This window comes from Nyctibius grandis, chromosome 4 (assembly GCF_013368605.1).
Source record: "Nyctibius grandis isolate bNycGra1 chromosome 4, bNycGra1.pri, whole genome shotgun sequence".
Classification (NCBI taxonomy): Eukaryota; Metazoa; Chordata; class Aves; order Nyctibiiformes; family Nyctibiidae; genus Nyctibius; species Nyctibius grandis.
The window spans coordinates 30,746,757-30,769,459 of record NC_090661.1 but is presented as its reverse complement, the minus strand read 5'-3'; the positions used below and the strand labels follow the sequence as shown (position 1 = coordinate 30,769,459).

The 22,703-nt window shown below is 45.2% G+C and overlaps 2 protein-coding genes across 3 annotated transcripts in view; both read right to left on the bottom strand.

Annotated features, from left to right (window-relative positions):
• Positions 1-8,185, bottom strand: part of STARD9 (StAR related lipid transfer domain containing 9) — a 127,849-nt gene extending 119,664 nt beyond the window's left edge. Inside the window, exon 1 of the mRNA XM_068398216.1 lies at positions 8,087-8,185. Within this exon, the coding sequence (XP_068254317.1) occupies positions 8,087-8,133 (47 nt within the window). The 5' untranslated portion in view covers positions 8,134-8,185. The remainder of the gene's footprint in view (positions 1-8,086) is intronic.
• A 1,329-nt stretch (positions 8,186-9,514) lies between these two features.
• On the bottom strand, positions 9,515-22,647 carry HAUS2 (HAUS augmin like complex subunit 2). 2 transcript variants are annotated; one of them, XM_068398556.1, is made up of 6 exons: positions 22,401-22,647; positions 21,695-21,787; positions 20,298-20,367; positions 19,382-19,514; positions 18,602-18,710; positions 9,515-9,916 (listed from the first exon to the last, which is right to left on the bottom strand). In XM_068398556.1, exons 1-6 carry the CDS (start codon positions 22,611-22,613, stop codon positions 9,710-9,712), a joined length of 825 nt encoding a protein of 274 aa, XP_068254657.1. In that variant the 5' UTR covers positions 22,614-22,647; the 3' UTR covers positions 9,515-9,709. The 2 variants fall into 2 exon arrangements, with proteins under 2 accessions (XP_068254657.1, XP_068254658.1); XM_068398557.1 differs by lacking the exon at positions 9,515-9,916 and adding an exon at positions 17,812-18,464.
• Positions 22,648-22,703: the final 56 nt, after the last annotated feature.

Below are 22,703 nucleotides of genomic sequence, written 5' to 3'. Positions count from 1 at the left end.
CATAACGGCAATTTATTTAACCAGTAAATACTAAGAATGAATGACAATACAGAAGAAAATAAAAATCAAAGAATATCTCCAACACTAAAGCAACACTAAGCAATGACAGGCTAAACTTAGCTTGCTTCTGTGCTGCAACTCTTCTTAAAACATGCCAGTATCTATTAAAATCTGTTCCATTCACAGCTGTGCAATAAATCAGAACAATTGTCACAGTTTAAAGCTGGGCCAGCTATTAACCTGGTGGCAGACGCTCTCTGTTAACCCTCTCCCCCCCCCCCCCCAAGGGAAAGGGAAAAGAGAGAGAGACTTACTGGTTGGAAAGTTAAAACAGTTTTAATAAACTATAGTAATGAAAAAGAGTATAATAATAATAATAGAAATAATCAAATATATACAAATATATACAAAACCAAGATCAAGAGCTTGGAAATCCTCCTCAGGCAGAGTTGCTCCCCCCAGCACGGGCAGAGGGGAAAATGCAGTAGTACCCCTGCCATCACACCTGCAGGCTTTTAACTGGAAAATTTGCAAAGCTGGTACCAATCAGTGGGAGACAGGAGGGCCCTTCCCTCCTGGGCCCCGCCTCCAGGAGGCAGTGGGTTAGTGATAAATAGGAAAGTGAGAATGACATGTATGGGATGGAATACCTCGTTGGTCAATCTTGGGCCACCTGCCCTGTCTGCTCCTCCCTGCAGGTGCAACCCCTCTTCGGCCCTTCACTCATAAGCAGTGAGGAATTTAGCAGTGACCTTGGTTTCTCTAAGACTAATTGGCCTGGTTTGGGCCAAACCAGGACATTCCACCCCTTATTCCATACCATTCACGTCATACTCAGATCACCACTACCTTTTCATTTTCAAATATATATATACATAACACTAGTTTTTGATTCATCTTTATGCAAAAAGTTCATCAAGTTCATTTGGTTCAGGATTGTGGGTTTCCATCTGGCTAGGAGTCTCTCAGGGCAGGAGACATGGTATGAGTTTTGTCACAGTTCATGCCCACGGGTTGCAGGTTCAAAATGTCAGTCTCGAGGAGGTTACTGGACGCCACTTGCAGCTAGCTCCGGTCTCATCACCACTGTCTTAACCTGAAAGACACTTATGCAGCAACAACATACAGTTCAGAATTAAGTAGTCTCACCCAGAATCAGATCACCTTCAGGGACACATCGGACTTCACCATCTTGCAACATCACCCACCAAGTACATCCAGGTCCCTGAGCAAAAGCAATCCCACGAATGGGTTTACCTTTGCCCGTTACAGGAAGAATCCAGACAGTTTTTCCCAATAGATTCCTTTCATGCACCACAGGGACTTTATCTCCTTCTACTGTATGTAGAAGGTCTGACTGAGCAGGGCCAGCTCGATTGATAGATCCCCTGGTGTTAACTAACCAGGTAGCTTATGCCAGATGCTTATCCCAGTTTTTAAAGGTTCCACCCCCCATTGCTTTCAGGGTAGTTTTTAACAGCCCATTATACCATTCAATTTTCCCAGAGGCTGGTGCATGATAGGGGATGTGATATACCCATTCGATGCCATGCTCTTTGGCCCAGTTGTCTATGAGACTGTTTTTGAAATGAGTCCCATTGTCCGACTCAATTCTCTCTGGCGTGCCGTGTCGCCACAAGATTTGCTTTTCGAGGCCCAGAATAGTGTTCCGGGCAGTGGCATGGGGCACAGAGTATGTTTCCAACCATCCGGTGGTCGCCTCCACCATGGTAAGCACGTAGTGTTTACCCTGGCGGGTTTGAGGGAGTGTGATATAGTCAATTTGCCAGGCCTCCCCATATTTATATTTCAGCCACCGCCCCCCATACCACAAAGGTTTTAACCGTTTGGCTTGCTTAATTGCGGCGCATGTTTCACAATCATGGATAACCTGTGCAATAGAGTCCATGGTTAAGTCCACCCCTCGGTCACGAGCCCATCTGTATGTTGCATCTCTCCCTTGATGACCTGAAGTGTCATGAGCCCACCGAGCTAAAAATAGTTCACCTTTATGTTCCCAGTCCAAATCTATTTGGAACGCTTTAGCAGCTTGATCCGCTTGTTGGTTGTTTCGATGTTCCTCAGTTGCCCGACTTTTAGGTACGTGAGCATCTACATGACGTACCTTCACGACTAGTTTCTCTAGCCGAGCAGCAATATCTTGCCACAATTCAGCAGCCCAAATAGGTTTCCCTTTGCGCTGCCAGTTGCTTCGCTTCCACTGCTTTAACCACCCCCACAAGGCATTTGCTACCATCCATGAGTCAGTATAGAGATACAGTCTTGGCCACTTTTCTCATCCAGCAATGTCTAAAGCCAGCTGGATGGCTTTTACCTCTGCAAATTGACTTGATTCACCTTGTCCTTCTGTGGCTTCTGTGACTCGTCGTATGGGACTCCATACAGCAGCTTTCCACTTCCGATGCTTTCCTACAAGACGGCAGGATCCATCGGTGAACAGGGCATACTGCTTCTCATCCTCTGGTAGTTCATTATATGGTGGGGCTACTTCAGCACGTGTCACCTCCTTTTCTGGTGGCATTCCGAAGTCTTTGCCTTCTGGCCAGTCCATGATCACTTCTAAGATTCCTGGGCGATTAGGGTTTCCTATTCGAGCCCTCTGTGTAATTAATGCAATCCATTTACTCCATGTAGCATCAGTTGCATGATGGGTAGTGGGAACCTTACCCTTGAACATCCAGCCTAGTACTGGTAATCGAGGTGCCAGGAGAAGTTGTGCTTCAGTACCAATTACCTCTGAAGCAGCTCTAACTCCTTCATATGCTGCCAGTATCTCTTTTTCAGTTGGGGTGTAATTGGCCTCGGAACCCTTGTATCCTCGACTCCAAAATCCTAGGGGTCGACCTCGAGTCTCCCCTGGTACTTTCTGCCAGAGGCTCCAGGTAGGACCATTGTCCCCAGCTGAGGTGTAGAGCACATTTTTAACATCTTGTCCCGTACGGACTGGTCCAAGGGCTACTGCATGCACAATCTCTTGTTTAATCTGTTCAAAAGCCTGTTGTTGTTCAGGGCCCCACTGAAAATCATTCTTCTTTCTGGTCACTTGATAAAGAGGGCATACAATCTGGCTGTAATCTGGAATATGCATTCTCCAGAAACCCACAACGCCTAAGAAGGCTTGTGTTTCCTTTTTGTTAGTTGGTGCGGACATGGCTGTTATTTTGTTGATCACCTCTATCGGGATCTGGCGACGCCCATCTTGCCATTTAATCCCTAAAAACTGGATCTCCCGGGCAGGTCCCTTGACCTTGCCTCTTTTTATGGCAAAACCAGCTTTCAGAAGAATTTAGATTATTTTCTCCCCTTTGTCAAAAACTTCTGCTGCTGTATCACCCCACACAATGATGTCATCAATGTATTGCAAATGTTCTGGAGCTCCACCCTTTTCTAGTGCAGTCTGGATCAGTCCATGGCAAATAGTTTCCACCCCTGGGGCGGTCGATTCCAGGTATACTGGATACCTCTCCAGGTAAAAGCAAACTGTGGCCTGCACTTTGGTGCCAAAGGAATAGAGAAAAATGCATTAGCAATGTCTATGGTGGCATACCACTTGGCTGCCTTTGACTCCAGTTTGTATTGAAGTTCTAGCATGTCTGGCACAGCAGCACTCAGCGGTGGCGTAACTTCATTTAGGCCACGATAGTCCACAGTTAATCTCCATTCTCCATCAGAGTTTCGCACTGGCCATACAGGACTATTAAAGGGTGAGCGAGTCTTGCCAATCACTCCTTGATTTTCTAATTGTCTAACCAGTTTATGAATGGGGATCAGGGAGTCTCGGTTGGTGCGATATTGTCATCGGTGCACTGTGGTAGTAGCAATTGGCACCTGTTGTTCTTCAACCTTCAGCAACCCCACAACAGAAGGATCTTCTGAGAGGCCAGGCAAGGTAAACAGCTGTTTAATATCCTCAGTCTCTACAGCTGCTATACCAGAGGCCCATCTATACCCTTTTCAGTCCTTAAAATACCCTCTCTTGAGGTAGTCTATGCCAAGGATGCACGGAGCATCTGGGCCAGTCACAATGGGGTGCTTTTTCCATTCATTTTTAGTTAGGCTCACTTCGGCCTCCAATACAGATAACACTTGAGATCCTCCTGTTACTCCTGAAATACTGATAGATTCTGCCCCTTTATGATCCGATGGCATTAGGGTGCACTGTGCACCAGTGTCTACCAAGGCTCGATACCTTTGTGGTTTTAATGTGCTAGGCCATCGAATCCACACAGTCCAATAAACTCGGTTGTCCCTCTCCTCCACCCGGCTGGAGGCAGGGCCCCCCTAATTAAGAAATGGATTCGTGCTGCTCACAGGGACTGGACCTTCATTTCTCCTATTCACACTTGGGAAAGAGGGATTTGAGGCCCATCTCCCCTGACTGGGGTCCTGCTCACTGGTAACTGGAGCAGCCATCCTTCTAGAAAAATTCTCTCTGGTATTTCTTTTAGCTTGCAACTCACGTACTCGTGCCTGTAGGGTACTGGTAGGTTGTCCATGCCCTCTGCTCATGTCCTCCCCATAACCACGCAGGGCAAACCACAGGATACCTCGTGATGTGTTCCGTTTCCTTGGAGCTGGTCCTGTAGGAGAGCGTTTTCTCCTAACGGCTGCAACGCGCGCCTGTGTAGGTAGAGAGTCAAGTTTATTCTCGATCCTGGACAGTTTGTCTGACAGTTGTTTAAATGAGTCCTTGTTTTCCTTAGTCAGTTTTTCCACAGCCAAGATGGGTGCCTGCAGTGGGGAAGAAATACTATCTTCATACTGTCACATACAGTTAGCCATTTCGCCCACACTAGGTCGTGCCATAGCATCTTCTCCCCATACCAATATTGACAATGTATGGGTATATGTCGGTGGAGCATTCTTCACAACCTTCCGGAACATGGATCGGTTGCATTCCACTTCATCAGGATCTACAGGATCTACAACTTCCCGTGGGTGTCTATAAATAATCTCTTGCACAGCTAGTTCTCTAAGGTAGTTAATACCTTTTTCTATAGTGGTCCATTTGCTTAGGTGACTCATAACATCATCTTTATAGGGATACCTGCTCTTTACAGCTGACTAGAGTCACCTCCAGAGACTGATAGTGTTTGACTTTCTTGCGAGCGCCTTATCAATACCACCATCTCTGGACAGGGATCCCAACTGTCTGGCTTCTCTGCCATCTAATTGCATGCTATCTGCCCCATTATCCCAGCATCGGAGCAACCAGGTAATAATAGGTTCACCGTCATAACGGCTGAAGTCTTTCCTTATATTTCCCAGTTCCTTCAGGGATAAGGAGTGGTAGGTTATCTCTATGTCCGAGCCCTCCTCTTGTGATAGTTCTGCTTTAGAAGGACCTTTCTTCTGTGATGGGTCTGCTTTAAAAGGACGATCGAGGAAACCCCCATCTGTGTCAGGCCCTAACTCTGCCTGAGAAGGGCCCTCACCTGGGTCATATGATGGCTCTGCCTTAGAAGGCTCTGAGTCATCATCCTTCTCTTCACAAGCTGATTTCTTTTGGTATTTCTTCCTGGTTGCAGGAGCAATTGGTACAGATTCGATAGATGCTGGGGTCTGAGTAGATGCAGTGGCTGTTGTGGGAGTGCTGAGACTTGTTAGAGTCTGAGTAGCTGCAGTGGCTATCTTGGGGGGTGTAGCAGCTGTGGTGCAGGCTGCTGAGGTTTCTTTCAGTGGATTTAGTGGTTGTAGCGGCAGCACACGCTGTAGGATCTGAGGTGGCTGCATAACACCTACAACTGTCCCTGCACCGATATTTAATCTTATCCCACATCAGAAACACATTCAGGACAACCAAAAATAAAAACATGCCACCTAGACAGCACCACCCTAATTTCGCAAAATCTAGTGGAATCAGCTTGGCAGAAAAGGAGAAGGTACTATTTCCCAAAGTAAAACTGGAAGTGTAATCATTAACAGAATCAGCTAAAGGACGCCTGGAGCGTGCAGATGAAGTCGCTGCTACTGATTCGCGATTAAAGCTGCCCATCATTGTGTCATAGAGATAAGAGATCGGAATATTAACTGCCCAGTTTATCACAGCATAAATCAGTATCAAACCCCATACCAAAACAATACATTTCGACCAGCGCCCACTGCTAAACTGCATGTAAACATTCATAAGAAGCAAGCAATAACACAGTGCCCACAGCAGGTAAGGCATCATTGCAATACTCAACTGTGAAAGAAACTCTATAAAAAGACGAGATAACACAGCATTCAAAAATGACATCACCATTTTTACTATCTGTTTTAATTTCCAACCCCTCGTAAATCTCAAAGGAAGAAATCTGATACTCTCTCAGCTGAGCTCTCTGGGTCTCCTCCCACCAGAGCCAGGATTCAACTTATCAGAGCAACCTGTTGGAGCTTCTCTCGAGCCCCACATTGGGTGCCAATAAATCTGTCATGGTTTAAAGCTGGGCCAGCTATTAAACCTGTGGCAGATGCTCTCTGTTAACCCTCTCCCCCCCCACCCTAAGGGAAAGGGAAAAGAGAGAGAGACTTACTGGTTGGAAAGTTAAAACAGTTTTAATAAACTATAGTAATGAAAAAGAGTATAATAATAATAATAGAAATAATCAAATATATACAAAACCAAGATCGAGAGCTTGGAAATCCTCCTCAGGCAGAGTTGCTCCCCCCCAGCACAGGCAGAGGGGAAAATGCAGTAGCTCCCCCTGCCATCACACCTGCAGGCTTTTAACTGCAGAATTGGCAAAGCTGGTACCAATCAGTGGGAGACAGGAGGGCCCCTCCCTCCTGGGCCCCACCTCCAGGAGGCAGTGGGTTAGTGATAAATAGGAAAGTGAAAATGACATGTATGGGATAGAATACCTCGTTGGTCAATCTTGGGTCACCTGCCCTGTCTGTTCCTCCCTGCAGGTGTGATTCCCCCTTCGGCTCTTCACTCGTAAGCAGTGAGGAATTTAGCAGTGACCTTGGTTTCTCTAAGACTAATTGGCCTGGTTTGGGCCAAACCAGGACAACAATATTACCCGGTCTGTTTTTTAATGAAATTATGGACAAAATATTTTTTAAATCAGTTAAAGGTAAAATATATCGGAAACTGTAAATTGCTTTCCACCTTTCCTTTTTTTTGTATTTAAGACGAGCAGGTTTGTGTTCTAAATTTTGTTCAACACTCTCTGGTATCATCTTGCAAGAAATCTGCAGACAAATAAGAATTTGAAAGTGCAAAATATGCTACTGTATTGCCGGCTAAATGACTAGGCTAGTTTTCAGGCTGGGCAACTCTTCAAGAATCATTTTCTCTACTACATGAAAGAGTTATTTATCACAGAAGTCAGTGCAGTCAGAAGACAACATGAGGGACTCAGGCTAAAAAGAAAGGCAGCATCAAATCAAAGACAGGCCCTCAGAGCTCATACCACATTTCAAACCACTTCTGCCTGAAGTGCCATAGCATTTCTCCAAGAGGAGCAGTAAATTACCAGCCACTGACATTTTGTATGCATGCTTTTTCTCTTTCTTTTCCTCCACGAATTTCCAAAGTCTGCAAGGTCTTAATTACGTATTATATCCAAACACCACCAGCGCATTGTGCTACGGCATCTTCTTGTTTGTGGGAGTTGTCTTCAAGCCGTATCATGCAGTTTTTAGGATTTTTATTGGAGCCAAGCAAGCCGGGGAGGGAGCGACAAGGGGAATATCCGGCTCTGCCTCCCGCTGGAAAAACCAGCGACAACAAAAGGGGAAGGGAAGATTCCCTGACACGGGATGACAATTGTCCTATTTTGGGGAGCTCAGGAAGAGGGAAGTCAGCCCAACAGCTCCCGTGGGCGACTCCTCCAAGAAAACTTTCCAAGCTATTTAGCGATCCGGAGAGAAGGGTCCTGCCACTCCTCGTACCTTACCGTTAAGCTTCCCACCGCCCGCCGTCCCTCCCTCAGTCCCAGCTAAGCCACCCCACAGCGGCGATCCCGTCCCCGGTGACAGGACCGGGGGCATCCCCCCGTCCCTCGCAGCCGCCCCGTTATCTGCCCCGCTGCCGCGGCGACCGGGACCTCCCCGTCCCCCCCTCCGCGCCCCGCCGCACCTTTTGCTCAGAGGCCGGACCCGCACGGCCACCTTGACGTTAGCCATGGTTCGGCTCACGCCCAGCAGCCACGGCCGCCCGCGCCCCGGCCCGCATCACGATCTCGGCCCCGGCGCGGCGCCCCAGCGCCCGGGGAGGAGCGGAGCCGCCCGCCCCGCCCCGCTCCGCCGCGGACGGGAGGGCCCGGCCCGGCCCGGCCAAGCAGCCCCCGCGGGGGCGGGAGGGACACCTCCCCGGGCGCAGGGGAGGGGTTTCGGGAAAATCCCCAGAGCAGCCGCGCGGGAGGCTCTCCAGCTCCAAACCACGTTTTTCCGCCTGAAACAGGTCCGCCCGGGAGAGCGGGACCTCCAGACCAAGAGCGGGGGGTTTCACGCTTCAAATCGCCAGGGATACCCCTGCCCCCCCCCCCGCCCCGCAGCACCACCAAATTCTCGCTCGCAGCAGCATAACAACACGGATTTTACTTGAGAGTTTAATGCCAACGGTGCGATTATATGGGTGCTGCCGTGAAGGTACTCACTAGGGACTACACAAGAGAAACCAATTTGTTTCAGAAGTAAAAACCTGTCAGTCTAATCCTCCCTACGTTTGATCACGTTTCTGTTCCTAGTAACGTGCAGGCAGTCAGAAAACCAGCACTGTTTAAAGTGCTCCACATTTAATTTGACAGTAATTTAAGGAAGGTAAGTATCCCTTCCTGACTAGTGCTAAAGGAAAGCCCTCAAGTGTTTTAAATTCCTTTGAAAACCTCCAATCTTTATGTGGGTTGTACTTATTGTGTAAAATAAAATTTTGAAACTTCCAAAGAACTATAATTGAAATCAATGTCAAACTGTGGCATTGATAAAGGTTGATAAGAGTAATATAAAAACTACCAAAACTTAAAAAAAAAAGCTTTTAGAATATTGTCCGTCAGCTACCAACATTATCGTGAAGATGTGAGAGGAAGCAGCATTGGCTGCACACGTAAACAAGATGCCAGGCTCAACAGACAATTCCTGTTTGTTTTTTTTGCCAGTGTCATTACTCATTTTTAACTGGACTTTGTCTGGGTTTGCATTTCAAAATATTAGAAACTCTGAGCAATATCTGAATATCATACAGGAGCGTTTTACAGTCCATTTAAACAACTCCCATTTAAATTGCCTTTTATCTGTATTTGTACTTTTAGTTCTCCTCATGAGACAATTTGCCTTAAGCTCCAGAAACCTTAAATCTAAATGAAAAAGCTACCACAATACAGAAATCTTCCAGAGTGAAGTACAGGATGGATCCTTTGGACACAACGCTTTTCATGACCCACCAGAAAGATGCTAAAATGAATACCCACAAGCTGTGAATCACTGTTTACTTCCCTTTAATCATACTAAAGATGATCCCTTTAATCATACTAAAGAATGAATTGGTATGTCAATGGCAAATGGTATTAGCTAAACTCTACCACCTCCACAGTTAACTCTTCAATAATGGATACAGTAAAAGATGAAAATATGCCTGACTTTTGGGATATGGCAAAAACACGTCTGTCTTCATGTCAAGGAATTACAATGAACAAACTAGAAATGTTTTCATCCTATTTCTGGAAGCGTTAAATTACAACAGCTTTAATTTGCCTGACCTAAATCATCCCTGTAAGACAATGAGAGAGAGGTTAAGCTTGTGACAGAGGCACAGGACGATGATTCCAGAAGTCTGGATTCTGTTTCTTCCCCTTCCACAGAGTGTGCAAAGGACTTTCAGCACAAACGCCAGCTCCGCCTCTGCAATTGTGTGGAAGACCTTCATGTCCACATCTGAAATGACAGTGATGTGGGACTTTGGACCCAAATCCTGCAATGACATACAGCAACTGTTCACACAAAGATCCCATTCAAGTTTATGGGACTTAAATGCCAGTTTATATTCTCAGATCCTATCTACTGACATTCTGCTTGACTTTTCAAATTGTTTCTATCCTCTTTTCTCAGCAGCAGCAGAGAGGAACATCTGCTACACTTACATAGTATACTAGAGAATTATTAAGCTATACTCCTTGACATCACACCCAGCAGAATGATGTAGTCTACAAAGATTAAAATGGTATTCTCAGAAAATTTCAAATATAGAGTAGATCAATTACAACTAAGTCAGATCAGAGTCTGCTCAACGAAGAGCCAAAGATTTCTTCCTTAATTCGACTTTTAAGTTTTTACGCAAGTCAGATAAACTGCAGTGAAATTTGTGTGCTACTGAGCCACCTACTGGTTACTCTCAAAAAATAAAGGGCCTTTATTTTCAGAAATAGAAATCAGCCGGTTGGATGTATGAAGAATTCAGATAACATAAATGACACAATGGTAGAAAGGAACACACTTGCACCACTTCCAGTTTGCATCTGTATCCTGAACATAAAACTGGACATCCTCCAAAGACAACCAGCTGTCCTGGTTTATAGATGTCCTGCCAGCGACATTTTACCAACAAGTCTTTCCATGACATAAAAGTCACCAAGGTTGCGAACTGGAACAATCAATGCTTTTGCTGAACTGTCAGTCATACTCATGGAACAAGAGTTTTACTCTAAGGGTGGCAATGGAGATAGTGCAAGCAGCAGAAAAGGAGAGACTGAAGAATATATTTATCACTATCACAGAATGTGGTTTGCAAATCAGTAGACATGCCACATATCACCGAGTCCATTGCCTGCGTTCCCACACAACCACATCATAGCCGTAATAAACTGTAACTTACAGAATCACAGAATCTAGTTTAATTTTGGATCTCCTATGGAAGTATAAGCTGGGACCTAAGACTTTGCATTGTTCTTTTAATTACAGGATTTTACAACAAAATAAAACCCAAGTGTCACGGTTTAAAGCTGGGCCAGCTATTAACCAGGTGGCAGATGCTCTCTGTTAACCCTCTCCCCCCCCCCCCCAAGGGAAAGGGAAAGGGAAAAGGGAGAGAGACTTATGGGTTGGAAAGTTAAAACAGTTTTAATAAACTATAATAATGAAAAAGAATATAATAACAATAATAATAGAAATAACCAAATATATACAAATAGGTACAAAACCAAGATCAAGAGCTTGGAAATCCTCCTCAGGCAGAGTTGCTCCCCCCAGTACAGGCAGAGGGGAAAAGGCAGTACCTCCCCCCAGCACAGGCAGAGGGGAAAATATAGTAGCTCTCCCCAGCACAGGCAGAGGGGAAAATGCAGTAGCTCCACCCAGCACGGGCAGAGGGCAAAATGCAAAAGCTCCACTGCCATCACACCTGCAGGCTTTTAACTGGAGATTTGGCAAAGCTGGTACCAATCAGTGGGAGACAGGAGGGCCCCTCCCTCCTGGGCCCCACCTCCAGGAGGCAGTGGGTTAGTGATAAATAGGAAAGTGAGAATGACATGTATGGGATGGAATACCTTGCTGGTCAATCCTGGGTCACCTGCCCCGTCCACTACTCCCTGCAGGTACAACCCCCTTCGGCTCTTTACTCGTAAGCAGTGACCTTGGGTTCTCTAAGACTAATTGGCCTGGTTTGAGCCAAAGCAGGACATTCCACCCCTTATTCCATACCATTCATGTCATACTCAGATCACCACTACCTTTTCATTTTCAAATATATATATACATATCACTAGCCTATGATTCATCTTTATGCAAAAAGTCCATCAAGTTCATTTGGTTCAGGATTGTGGGTTTCCATCTGGTTAGCAGTCTCTCAGCAGTCTTTCTGGCTAGCAGTCTCTCTTTTGTCATGGTTCGTGCCCACGGGTTGCAGGTTAAAGATGTCAGACTCGAGGAGGTTACTGGACGCCACTTGATGAAGCTAGCTCCGGTCTCATCACCACTGTCTTAACCTAAAAGACACTTATGCAGCAACAACATGCAGTTCAGAATTAAGTAGTCTCACCCAGAATCAGATCACCTTCAGGGACACATCGGACTTCACCATCTTGCAACATCACCCACCAAGTACATCCAGGTCCCTGAGCAAAAGCAATCCCACGAATGGGTTTACCTTTGCCCGTTACAGGAAGAATCCAGACAGTTTTTCCCAATAGATTCCTTTCATGCACCACAGGGACTTTATCTCCTTCTACTGTATGTAGAAGGTCTGACTGAGCAGGGCCAGCTCGATTGATAGATCCCCTGGTGTTAACTAACCAGGTAGCTTGTGCCAGATGTTTATCCCAGTTTTTAAAGGTTCCACCCCCCATTGCTTTCAGGGTAGTTTTTAACAGCCCATTATACCATTCAATTTTCCCAGAGGCTGGTGCATGATAGGGGATGTGATATACCCATTCAATGCCATGCTCTTTGGCCCAGTTGTCTATGAGACTGTTTTTGAAATGAGTCCCATTGTCCGACTCAATTCTCTCTGGCGTGCCGTGTCGCCACAAGATTTGCTTTTCGAGGCCCAGAATAGTGTTCCGGGCAGTGGCATGGGGCACAGAGTATGTTTCCAACCATCCGGTGGTCGCCTCCACCATGGTAAGCACATAGCGTTTACCCTGGCGGGTTTGAGGGAGTGTGATATAGTCAATTTGCCAGGCCTCCCCATATTTATATTTCAGCCACCGCCCCCCATACCACAAAGGTTTCAACCGTTTGGCTTGCTTAATTGCGGCGCATGTTTCACAATCATGGATAACCTGTGCAATAGAGTCCATGGTTAAGTCCACCCCTCGGTCACGAGCCCATCTGTATGTTGCATCTCTTCCTTGATGACCTGAAGTGTCATGAGCCCACCGAGCTAAAAATAGTTCACCTTTATGTTCCCAGTCCAAATCTATTTGGAACACTTTAGCAGCTTGATCCGCTTGTTGGTTGTTTCGATGTTCCTCAGTTGCCCGACTTTTAGGTACGTGAGCATCTACATGACGTACCTTCACGACTAGTTTCTCTAGCCGAGCAGCAATATCTTGCCACAATTCAGCAGCCCAAATAGGTTTCCCTTTGCGCTGCCAGTTGCTTCGCTTCCACTGCTTTAACCACCCCCACAAGGCATTTGCTACCATCCATGAGTCAGTATAGAGATACAGTCTTGGCCACTTTTCTCGTTCAGCAATGTCTAAAGCCAGCTGGATGGCTTTTACCTCTGCAAATTGACTTGATTCACCTTGTCCTTCTGTGGCTTCTGTGACTCGTCGTATGGGACTCCATACAGCAGCTTTCCACTTCCGATGCTTTCCTACAAGACGGCAGGATCCATCGGTGAACAGGGCATACTGCTTCTCATCCTCTGGTAGTTCATTATATGGTGGGGCTTCTTCAGCACGTGTCACCTCCTTTTCTGGTGGCATTCCGAAGTCTTTGCCTTCTGGCCAGTCCATGATCACTTCTAAGATTCCTGGGCGATTAGGGTTTCCTATTCGAGCCCTCTGTGTAATTAATGCAATCCATTTACTCCATGTAGCATCAGTTGCATGATGGGTAGTGGGAACCTTACCCTTGAACATCCAGCCTAGTACTGGTAATCGAGGTGCCAGGAGAAGTTGTGCTTCAGTACCAATTACCTCTGAAGCAGCTCTAACTCCTTCATATGCTGCCAGTATCTCTTTTTCAGTTGGGGTGTAATTGGCCTCGGAACCCTTGTATCCTCGACTCCAAAATCCTAGGGGTCGACCTCGAGTCTCCCCTGGCACTTTCTGCCAGAGGCTCCAGGTAGGACCATTGTCCCCAGCTGAGGTGTAGAGCACATTTTTAACATCTTGTCCCGTACGGACTGGTCCAAGGGCTACTGCATGCACAATCTCTTGTTTAATCTGTTCAAAAGCCTGTCGTTGTTCAGGGCCCCACTGAAAATCATTCTTCTTTCTGGTCACTTGATAAAGAGGGCATACAATCTGGCTGTAATCTGGAATATGCATTCTCCAGAAACCCACAACGCCTAAGAAGGCTTGTGTTTCCTTTTTGTTAGTTGGTGCGGACATAGCTGTTATTTTGTTGATCACCTCTATCGGGATCTGGCGACGCCCATCTTGCCATTTAATCCCTAAAAACTGGATCTCCCGGGCAGGTCCCTTGACCTTGCCTCTTTTTATGGCAAAACCAGCTTGCAGAAGAATTTGGATTATTTTCTCTCCTTTGTCAAAAACTTCTGCTGCTGTATCACCCCACACAATGATGTCATCAATGTATTGCAAATGTTCTGGAGCTCCACCCTTTTCTAGTGCAGTCTGGATCAGTCCATGGCAAATAGTAGGACTGTGTTTCCACCCCTAGGGCAGTCGATTCCAGGTATACTGGATACCTCTCCAGGTAAAAGCAAACTGCGGCCTGCACTTTGGTGCCAAAGGAATAGAGAAAAATGCATTAGCAATGTCTATGGTGGCATACCACTTGGCTGCCTTTGACTCCAGTTCGTATTGAAGTTCTAGCATGTCTGGTACAGCAGCACTCAGCGGTGGCGTAACTTCATTTAGGCCACGATAGTCCACAGTTAATCTCCATTCTCCATCAGACTTTCACACTGGCCATATAGGACTATTAAAGGGTGAGCGAGTCTTGCCAATCACTCCTTGATTTTCTAATTGTCTAATCAGTTTATGAATGGGGATCAGGGAGTCTCGATTGGTGCGATATTGTCGTCGGTGCACTGTCGTTGTAACAATTGGCACCTGTTGTTCTTCAACCTTCAGCAACCCCACAACAGAAGGATCTTCTGAGAGGCCAGGCAAGGTAGACAGCTGTTTAATGTCCTCAGTCTCTACAGCTGCTACACCAAAGGCCCATCTATACCCTTTTGGGTCCTTAAAATACCCTCTCTTGAGGTAGTCTATGCCAAGGATGCACGGAGCATCTGGGCCAGTCACAATGGGGTGCTTTTTCCATTCATTTTTAGTTAGGCTCACTTCGGCCTCCAATACAGATAACACTTGAGATCCTCCTGTTACTCCTGAAATACTGATAGATTCTGCCCCTTTATGATCCGATGGCATTAGGGTGCACTGTGCACCAGTGTCTACCAGGGCTCGATACCTTTGTGGTTTTAATGTGCCAGGCCATCGAATCCACACAGTCCAATAAATCCGGTTGTCCCTCTCCTCCACCTGGCTGGAGGCAGGGCCCCCCTAATTAAGAAATGGATTCATGCTGCTCACAGGGACTGGACCTTCATTTCTCCTATTCACACTTGGGAAAAAGTGATTTGAGGCCCATCTCCCCTGACTGGGGTCCTGCTCACTGGTAACTGGAGCAGCCATCCTCCTAGAAAAATTCTCTCTGGTATTTCTTTTAGCTTGCAACTCACGTACTCGTGCCTGTAGGGTACTGGTAGGTTGTCCATGCCCTCTGCTCATGTCCTCCCCATAACCACGCAGGGCAAACCACAGGATACCTCGTGATGTGTTCCTTTTCCTTTGAGCTGGTCCTGTAGGAGAACGTTTTCTCTTAACAGCTGCAACGCGCGCCTGTGTAGGTAGAGAGTCAAGTTTATTCTCGATCATGGACAGTTTGTCTGACAGTTGTTTAAATGAGTCCTTGTTCTCCTTAGTCAGTTTTTCCACAGCCGAGATGCGTGCCTGCAGTGGGGAAGAAATACTATCTTCATACTGTCACATACAGTTAGCCATTTCGCCCACAGTAGAATGTGCCATAGCATCTTCTCCCCATACTAATATTGACAATGTATGGGTATATGTCGGTGGAGCATTCTTCACAACCTTCCGGAACATGGATCGGTTGCATTCCACTTCATCAGAATCTACAGGATCTACAATGTCCCGTAGGTGTCTATAAATAATCTCTTGCACAGCCAGTTCTCTAAGGTAGTTAATACCTTTTTCTATAGTGGTCCATTTGCTTAGGTGGCTCATAACATCATCTTTATAGGGATACCTGCTCTTTACAGCTGACAAGAGTCGCCTCCAGAGACTGACAGTGTTTGACTTTCTTGCGAGCGCCTTATCAATACCACCATCTCTGGACAGGGATCCCAACTGTCTGGCTTCTCTGCCATCTAATTGCATGCTATCTGCCCCATTATCCCAGCATCGGAGCAACCAGGTAATAATAGGTTCACTGTCATAACGGCTGAAGTCTTTCCTTATATTTCTCAGGTCCTTCAGGGATAAGGAGTGGTAGGTTATCTCTACGTCCGAGTCCTCCTCTTGTGATAGTTCTGCTTTAGAAGGGCCTTTCTTCTGTGACGGGTCTGCTTTAAAAGGACGATCGAGGAAACCCCCATCTGTGTCAGGCCCTAACTCTGCCTGAGAAGGGCCCTCACCTGGGTCATATGATGGCTCTGCCTTAGAAGGCTCTGAGTCATCATCCTTCACTTCACAAGCTGATTTCTTTTGGTATTTCTTCCTGGTTACAGGAGCAATTGGTACAGATTCGATAGATGCTGGAGTCTGAGTAGATGCAGTGGCTGTTGTGGGAGTGCTGAGAGTCTGAGTAGCTGCAGTGGCCATCTTGGGGGGTGTAGCAGCTGTGGTACAGCCTGCCAAGGTTTCAGTGGGTTTAGTGGCTGTAGCGGCAGTACACACTGTAGGATCTGAGGTGGCTGCATAACACCTACAACTGTCCCTGCACCGATATGTGATCTTATCCCACATCAGAAACACATTCAGGACAACCAAAAATAAAAACATGCCACCTAGACAGCACCATCCTAATTTCGCAAAATCTAGTGGAATCAGCTTGGCAGAAAAGGAGAAGGTACTATTTCCCAAAGTAAAACTGGAAGTGTAATCATTAACAGAATCAGCTAAAGGACGCCTGGAGCGTGCAGATGAAGTTGCTGCTACTGATTCGCGATTAAAGCTGCCCATCATTGTGTCATAGAGATAAGAGATCGGAATATTAACTGCCCAGTTTATCACAGCATAAATTAGTATCAAACCCCATACTAAAACAATACATTTCGACCAGCGCCCACTGCTAAACTGCATGTAAACATTCATAAGAAGCAAGCAATAACACAGTGCCCACAGCAGGTAAGGCATCATTGCAATACTCAACTGTGAAAGAAACTCCATAAAAAGATGAGATAACACAGCATTCAAAAATGACATCACCATCTTCACTATCTGTTTTAATTTCCAACCCCTCGTAAATCTCAAAGGAAGAAATCTGATATTCTCTCAGCTGAGCTCTCCGGGTCTCCTCCCACCAGAGCCAGGATTCAACTTATCAGAGCAACCTGTTGGAGCTTCTCTCATGCCCCACGTTGGGCGCCAATAAATCTGTCACGGTTTAAAGCTGGGCCAGCTATTAACCAGGTGGCAGATGCTCTCTGTTAACCCTCTCCCCCCCCCCCCCCAAGGGAAAGGGAAAGGGAAAAGGGAGAGAGACTTATGGGTTGGAAAGTTAAAACAGTTTTAATAAACTATAATAATGAAAAAGAATATAATAACAATAATAATAGAAATAACCAAATATATACAAATAGGTACAAAACCAAGATCAAGAGCTTGGAAATCCTCCTCAGGCAGAGTTGCTCCCCCCAGTACAGGCAGAGGGGGAAAAGGCAGTACCTCCCCCCAGCACAGGCAGAGGGGAAAATGTAGTAGCTCTCCCCAGCACAGGCAGAGGGGAAAAAGCAGTAGCTCCACCCAGCACGGGCAGAGGGCAAAATGCAAAAGCTCCACTGCCATCACACCTGCAGGCTTTTAACTGGAGATTTGGCAAAGCTGGTACCAATCAGTGGGAGACAGGAGGGCCCCTCCCTCCTGGGCCCCACCTCCAGGAGGCAGTGGGTTAGTGATAAATAGGAAAGTGAGAATGACATGTATGGGATGGAATACCTTGCTGGTCAATCCTGGGTCACCTGCCCCGTCCACTACTCCCTGCAGGTACAACCCCCTTCGGCTCTTTACTCGTAAGCAGTGACCTTGGGTTCTCTAAGACTATTTGGCCTGGTTTGAGCCAAACCAGGACACCAAGAAACTGAGCTCTTGAAATCTAGTGCTTTTATTGAAGTTTTATAGTAACATACAAAATACAGTGTATTATCAAGATGCTTATAAAAATGAACAGACACTATAGCAAGTGCATAGTGCATAGCATTTCAAAAAGGAACTCCTTAACAGTCTTCTCAATAGTTTGTCTTCCTATGAGCTACTGCTTATTGTCCTTGTTGTTTTTTTGTTTTTAATAGTTGGAGAACTGTTACATAAGAACAGAAATATAACTACCTAGAAAGTCCCTGTGGGATTAAAAGCACAACTATGTTGTAGCTTTTCACCTGAGACCATAAACAGGTAGTTCTTTGAATAGACATCCTATCTGAGGAAAATTATTTGTTAGGTTAAAGGTAAGTCAAAGTCCAATTCAGCAGTATTGCAGATGCTGTCAGAATATACTTCTTTTTGCAGTTCTCTCCATTTCAATATTTGGTCTGCCAGATCCTCCAACTCCATGACAAGCACCTCTGTTTTTGTCAAAGCAGTGTCCTGAGGCAGAGAAGAGTTGCATTTTATCTCTAGACATCCTGTCAATCTAGCAGGACATAAAAATAACCTAAACAATAAAACAGCATTGAATTCTTAATGCTGAAGGAGACACAAGGCTCAGTTCTTTTGTTACTCACCATATTTTTCATGATGTTCGGTATCTGAGGGATGCTTCTTATGGTTTGCAAATGGCTTTCAAGCTTCTCAATGAAAGTCACAGCCTCAGTCAACAACTCTACTACATACCTGTAACCAAGAATGAGCCCCCTGCTTGAAAGTTGTGCAAAACAATGCAGGTTTAATACTTCCAAGCCCTTAATTCTTTCCCCTGTGGGTTTTCTTAGTTGTCTCCTCCAGTTTTATGCAAGTTCCTAACCTAAATAATTTATCTGCAATTACACTTCTTATATGACTCTCAGCAACAAGCAGGGCACGAATTACAGAAGTGAATATGCACTTCTTCAGTAACTGGACTAGATTTTTAGACCATGAGAAGAAGGACTGTATTTTTAAAACATATACTATGCATGTCTGTGAATCATTCACATACTTATTCTGAGCAAGTCACAGTGAAAGGAAGACACCAAATGCTGAAGTAACAATTCATACCCATGGAGAAGCATAACGAATCAAGCATTTAACACATCTGTTTAAAACAATACAACACAAATTATTGTGTAATCTTCAGAAGACAAGATGAATAACCTAGGCAAATATTCATCAAAATATGTATCACTACCTTTCTATGAATTTAGCAATGAGTTAACTACTAGCCATTAGCTGAGGTTCTGCTACCATTTTTTATTTATATTCTTCTCAAGGGAAAAGTGAATGAAAGCATGCAGTTTTTACTGCCTATTAGTTCAAATTAATTTGGACTCATGCAAACAAAGAACAATTATTTTCTATATGCCTACTTGTGGAAAGTAGCCTCAATAGGCAGGCTCTCTTGACATCTGGGCTTTATCAGCCTCTTCCTAAGAGCCTTCTTCTCCTTCAGTACGGCTTCCAAGTGTCTGTTCATATCTTGTAAAATCTCACATTTTTTGCCTATAAAATAAAATTGCAAAGTTGAAACTACTGTCCTGCTAAAACAAGAGCAAAATTTCTTCTGGAGAAAGACAGAAAGAAAAAGTCTCATCTATTGCACTGGACAGCTTACACTCAAGAAAGATATCATTAATCAGAATGACTTTTGTTGGAGTGCATAGGACTTAGTATCAGCATGCACCTTAAAGTCATAATACCTACTTTTTAGAGACATAGCTTTGTTAATTGTTTTATATTATTTATAGTTTTTAAGTAAACTATCTTTGAGATGAAACTTGACTTCTTAAACTATACCACAGCACTGAAGCATTACAACATACTTCACTAGCCTAACACAGTAGCAGCAAGCTAGAAAGTTTTTCAGCATCCATCAAATCGTAGTGGGAAAAGTGCGAAATAATAAAGAAATGAATACATATGCCCTCAAAATACTAACATAAAAATCCAAGTAATTTTAGGGGCATACAGATGCAGCAGAAATACATTTGAGTTATTGGAAAAGCAGCAAAGTAGCACACAGGCCGAGGGAAGCAAATCAGGTTACTGATGATCTCAGAACTCCTGATGCTCCACTGACCCTGGGGAGCTGACCCACACACACAACTTTTTTGACAGTATGGAAGCATTCTTTAGGGGCTAATAAAACACCTGCCACCTCTAACAAGCTATACAGTGGAGACAGCTGCAATAACTTCTAGAAATGTCATGTACTCAGATGAAACATTTATCTGCTCATGAAGTCATTTAACACTCTTGGTTCTTCTAAGGCACAAATGCACTTACCTAAGTAAAAAGGGTGAACAATATCTGCTGTCTCCTTCTCCAGCTGCAGAATTTCAGCTTTCAGTTTCTTCTACAACAATAATAATAAAATGCATTTTTAACATACTTATCCAGATATTGTTGACTTTTTTGGGGTGGGGGAGGAAGTAGAAAGGGAGAAAGCAGGAGGATGGGGGAAAGCGCATGTGTGAAAGGGTGAGCATTTGCATGAGAGTACGTTACTATGCCTCTCGAGTGTTTCTACTACTAGGTGGGGATTTTTTTGTCAATAGGAAAAGACTGTTTTAAAAAAAACGAAAAAATTTGGTCATTTATTCGGAATTTGTGCTGGAAAAGACAGATCCTGCAATTCATTCCTAAACCACAGAAACGTACATCTACAAAGCAGTTTCATAGTTCTACTAAAGAACCTCTCATAGCCCCACGTCTCCTCCTGGCAATGACTGGTTTGTGTTGTGTTGGGTTTTTTTAGCTGTGGGAGAAGCTCTCTCAGGTGAACCTCCTAGCTTTAATTCTTTCCAATGACAAATCAGCTCAAGAGCAGCAGATACCTGCCTGTGGCTGAAAGAGTTATGGTTGATTGGGCTAGACAAGAGAAGACTAAGGAAAGTATAGAAGAGGATGACATATCAGTCTCTCGGGACACACAGAGAACTGTTGCTTTGCTTTTCTTGATCACCGAGGAGAGGACAAAAATATACCCGCTTCACTCATAGCATATTGAACATTTGTCAGAGAGTACTTTGTATGTGAAACCTTCAAGCAAAGGAGGGTAAGTAGCCACCTTACTGGGAGCTGGAAACTGTTCCTTCTGCCCATCAATACAGAATGATGCCAGCAGTTTAACTAATTGTCCAAAAAAGTAAATGATGAATTTGTCACACTGCCTTGTAGCTGTAAGGCTTTGTAGCTGCTGGAGCCCACACTGTGTAATTTAATAAACACAGTTTTTGTACTAGTGAGCAAATGCTCAGAAAACATCATCATAAAATACAAGCCAACAGCTAATTCGGGCAATAGGAAATGACGGAGGTCATAGACAAAATGGTCTAGTTGCCTACAAAGAAATACATTTTTGTGAATGTAAGTCAACTACAAATTCTTATTTATTCTTCAGTTTCTTCAGAAAACTTCAGGTAACACTTCAGTCAAAAGATGCAAGCTGCTGTACCTTTCCAGTTATACTGAAAACTTTTGTTTCATAATTTTGTTCTTTTCTTTATGACAACTCAGTCCACTGAGGAAAAAGTGCCAACTGTTAAATAGCTAAACTGTTAAAAAAAAAAACCCAAAACATGAAACAATAGCACATTGCAGTTTAATACTTCATCAGGTGACATGTAGTATCTCTAAGTATTGAAGTGTTGAGTGTACACTGACAACAGTAAAGGCTGTACCTCATTGATTTCAGCTCGGATGTTTGCCATTTTTTCTATCTCTGAGAATTTCACAAAGCATGGGGCTTTTCTACAGGTTAAATGCAATGTCTCCTGCGAAAGAAAAACAGGAGAAAATGCACTCAGCAGCAAGAACGTATCAGGCAAATTATCAAGATTGGCTTTTAAGTCTAAAGTTACTGTTAATCTCTTGCACTACACAATGCAGTAAATTTCAGCTGGACAACTCATAAAATACATGCGTTATTTGGGGAAAATGAACACAAGTGAAAATAAAATTTCATAAAACGCAGTATGAGAGCACTCTCAACGATACTGGCTTGCATGCTGCTGGAACGCACTAGCGGACGTCAAAAACCTCATGTCTACACTCCAGAAAGATACACACCACAAGGTAGAGTTATTCCTAGGATGGAAAGCTGCCATCAGCCAAAAATGTAAGAGATCCCACAATAAAAGGGAAAACTTCTCTGCCTGTCAAATTAACAAGCATTTACGCAAACAGTAACACGGTTTAGCATTTTCACCTTATTTCAAGACACGCAGCCGGCCCTGTAGCGGGTCAGGCACTACAGCACAGGTTTGCCAACCTGAAGGTTGAGTGTGAGGCACTGCACCTGCGGTCAGGACACAGGTACCTGAAGGCCGGGCACAGAGGGCAGAGAAAGAGGCGGGAAGAGGGCTCTCCGGGCCCCCGGGCCGTTACCTGGCTGACGACACCCGCCGCCAAGCACCGCGCCAGCAGGACGGCCGCCGCCGTGGGCTGCCCCGGCTCCCAGTGGCGGCTCCGCTCCTCACCGCCCTTCACTCCCCGCGGCCGGCTCAGCTCCCGCGCCCCGCGCTTGGGCCCGGTCGCCCTACAGGGCCCGGCTCGGGCGACCGCCGTCGCAGCTGGGGTTGTGCGGCGACGCTCCGCCATGCTAGGTGTCCCGGAAGCCCGACGAGATGGCGGCACCCACGGCCGGCGGGGGGCCGCCATCTTGAGTGTGGCAGGAAAGGAGGGTGACAC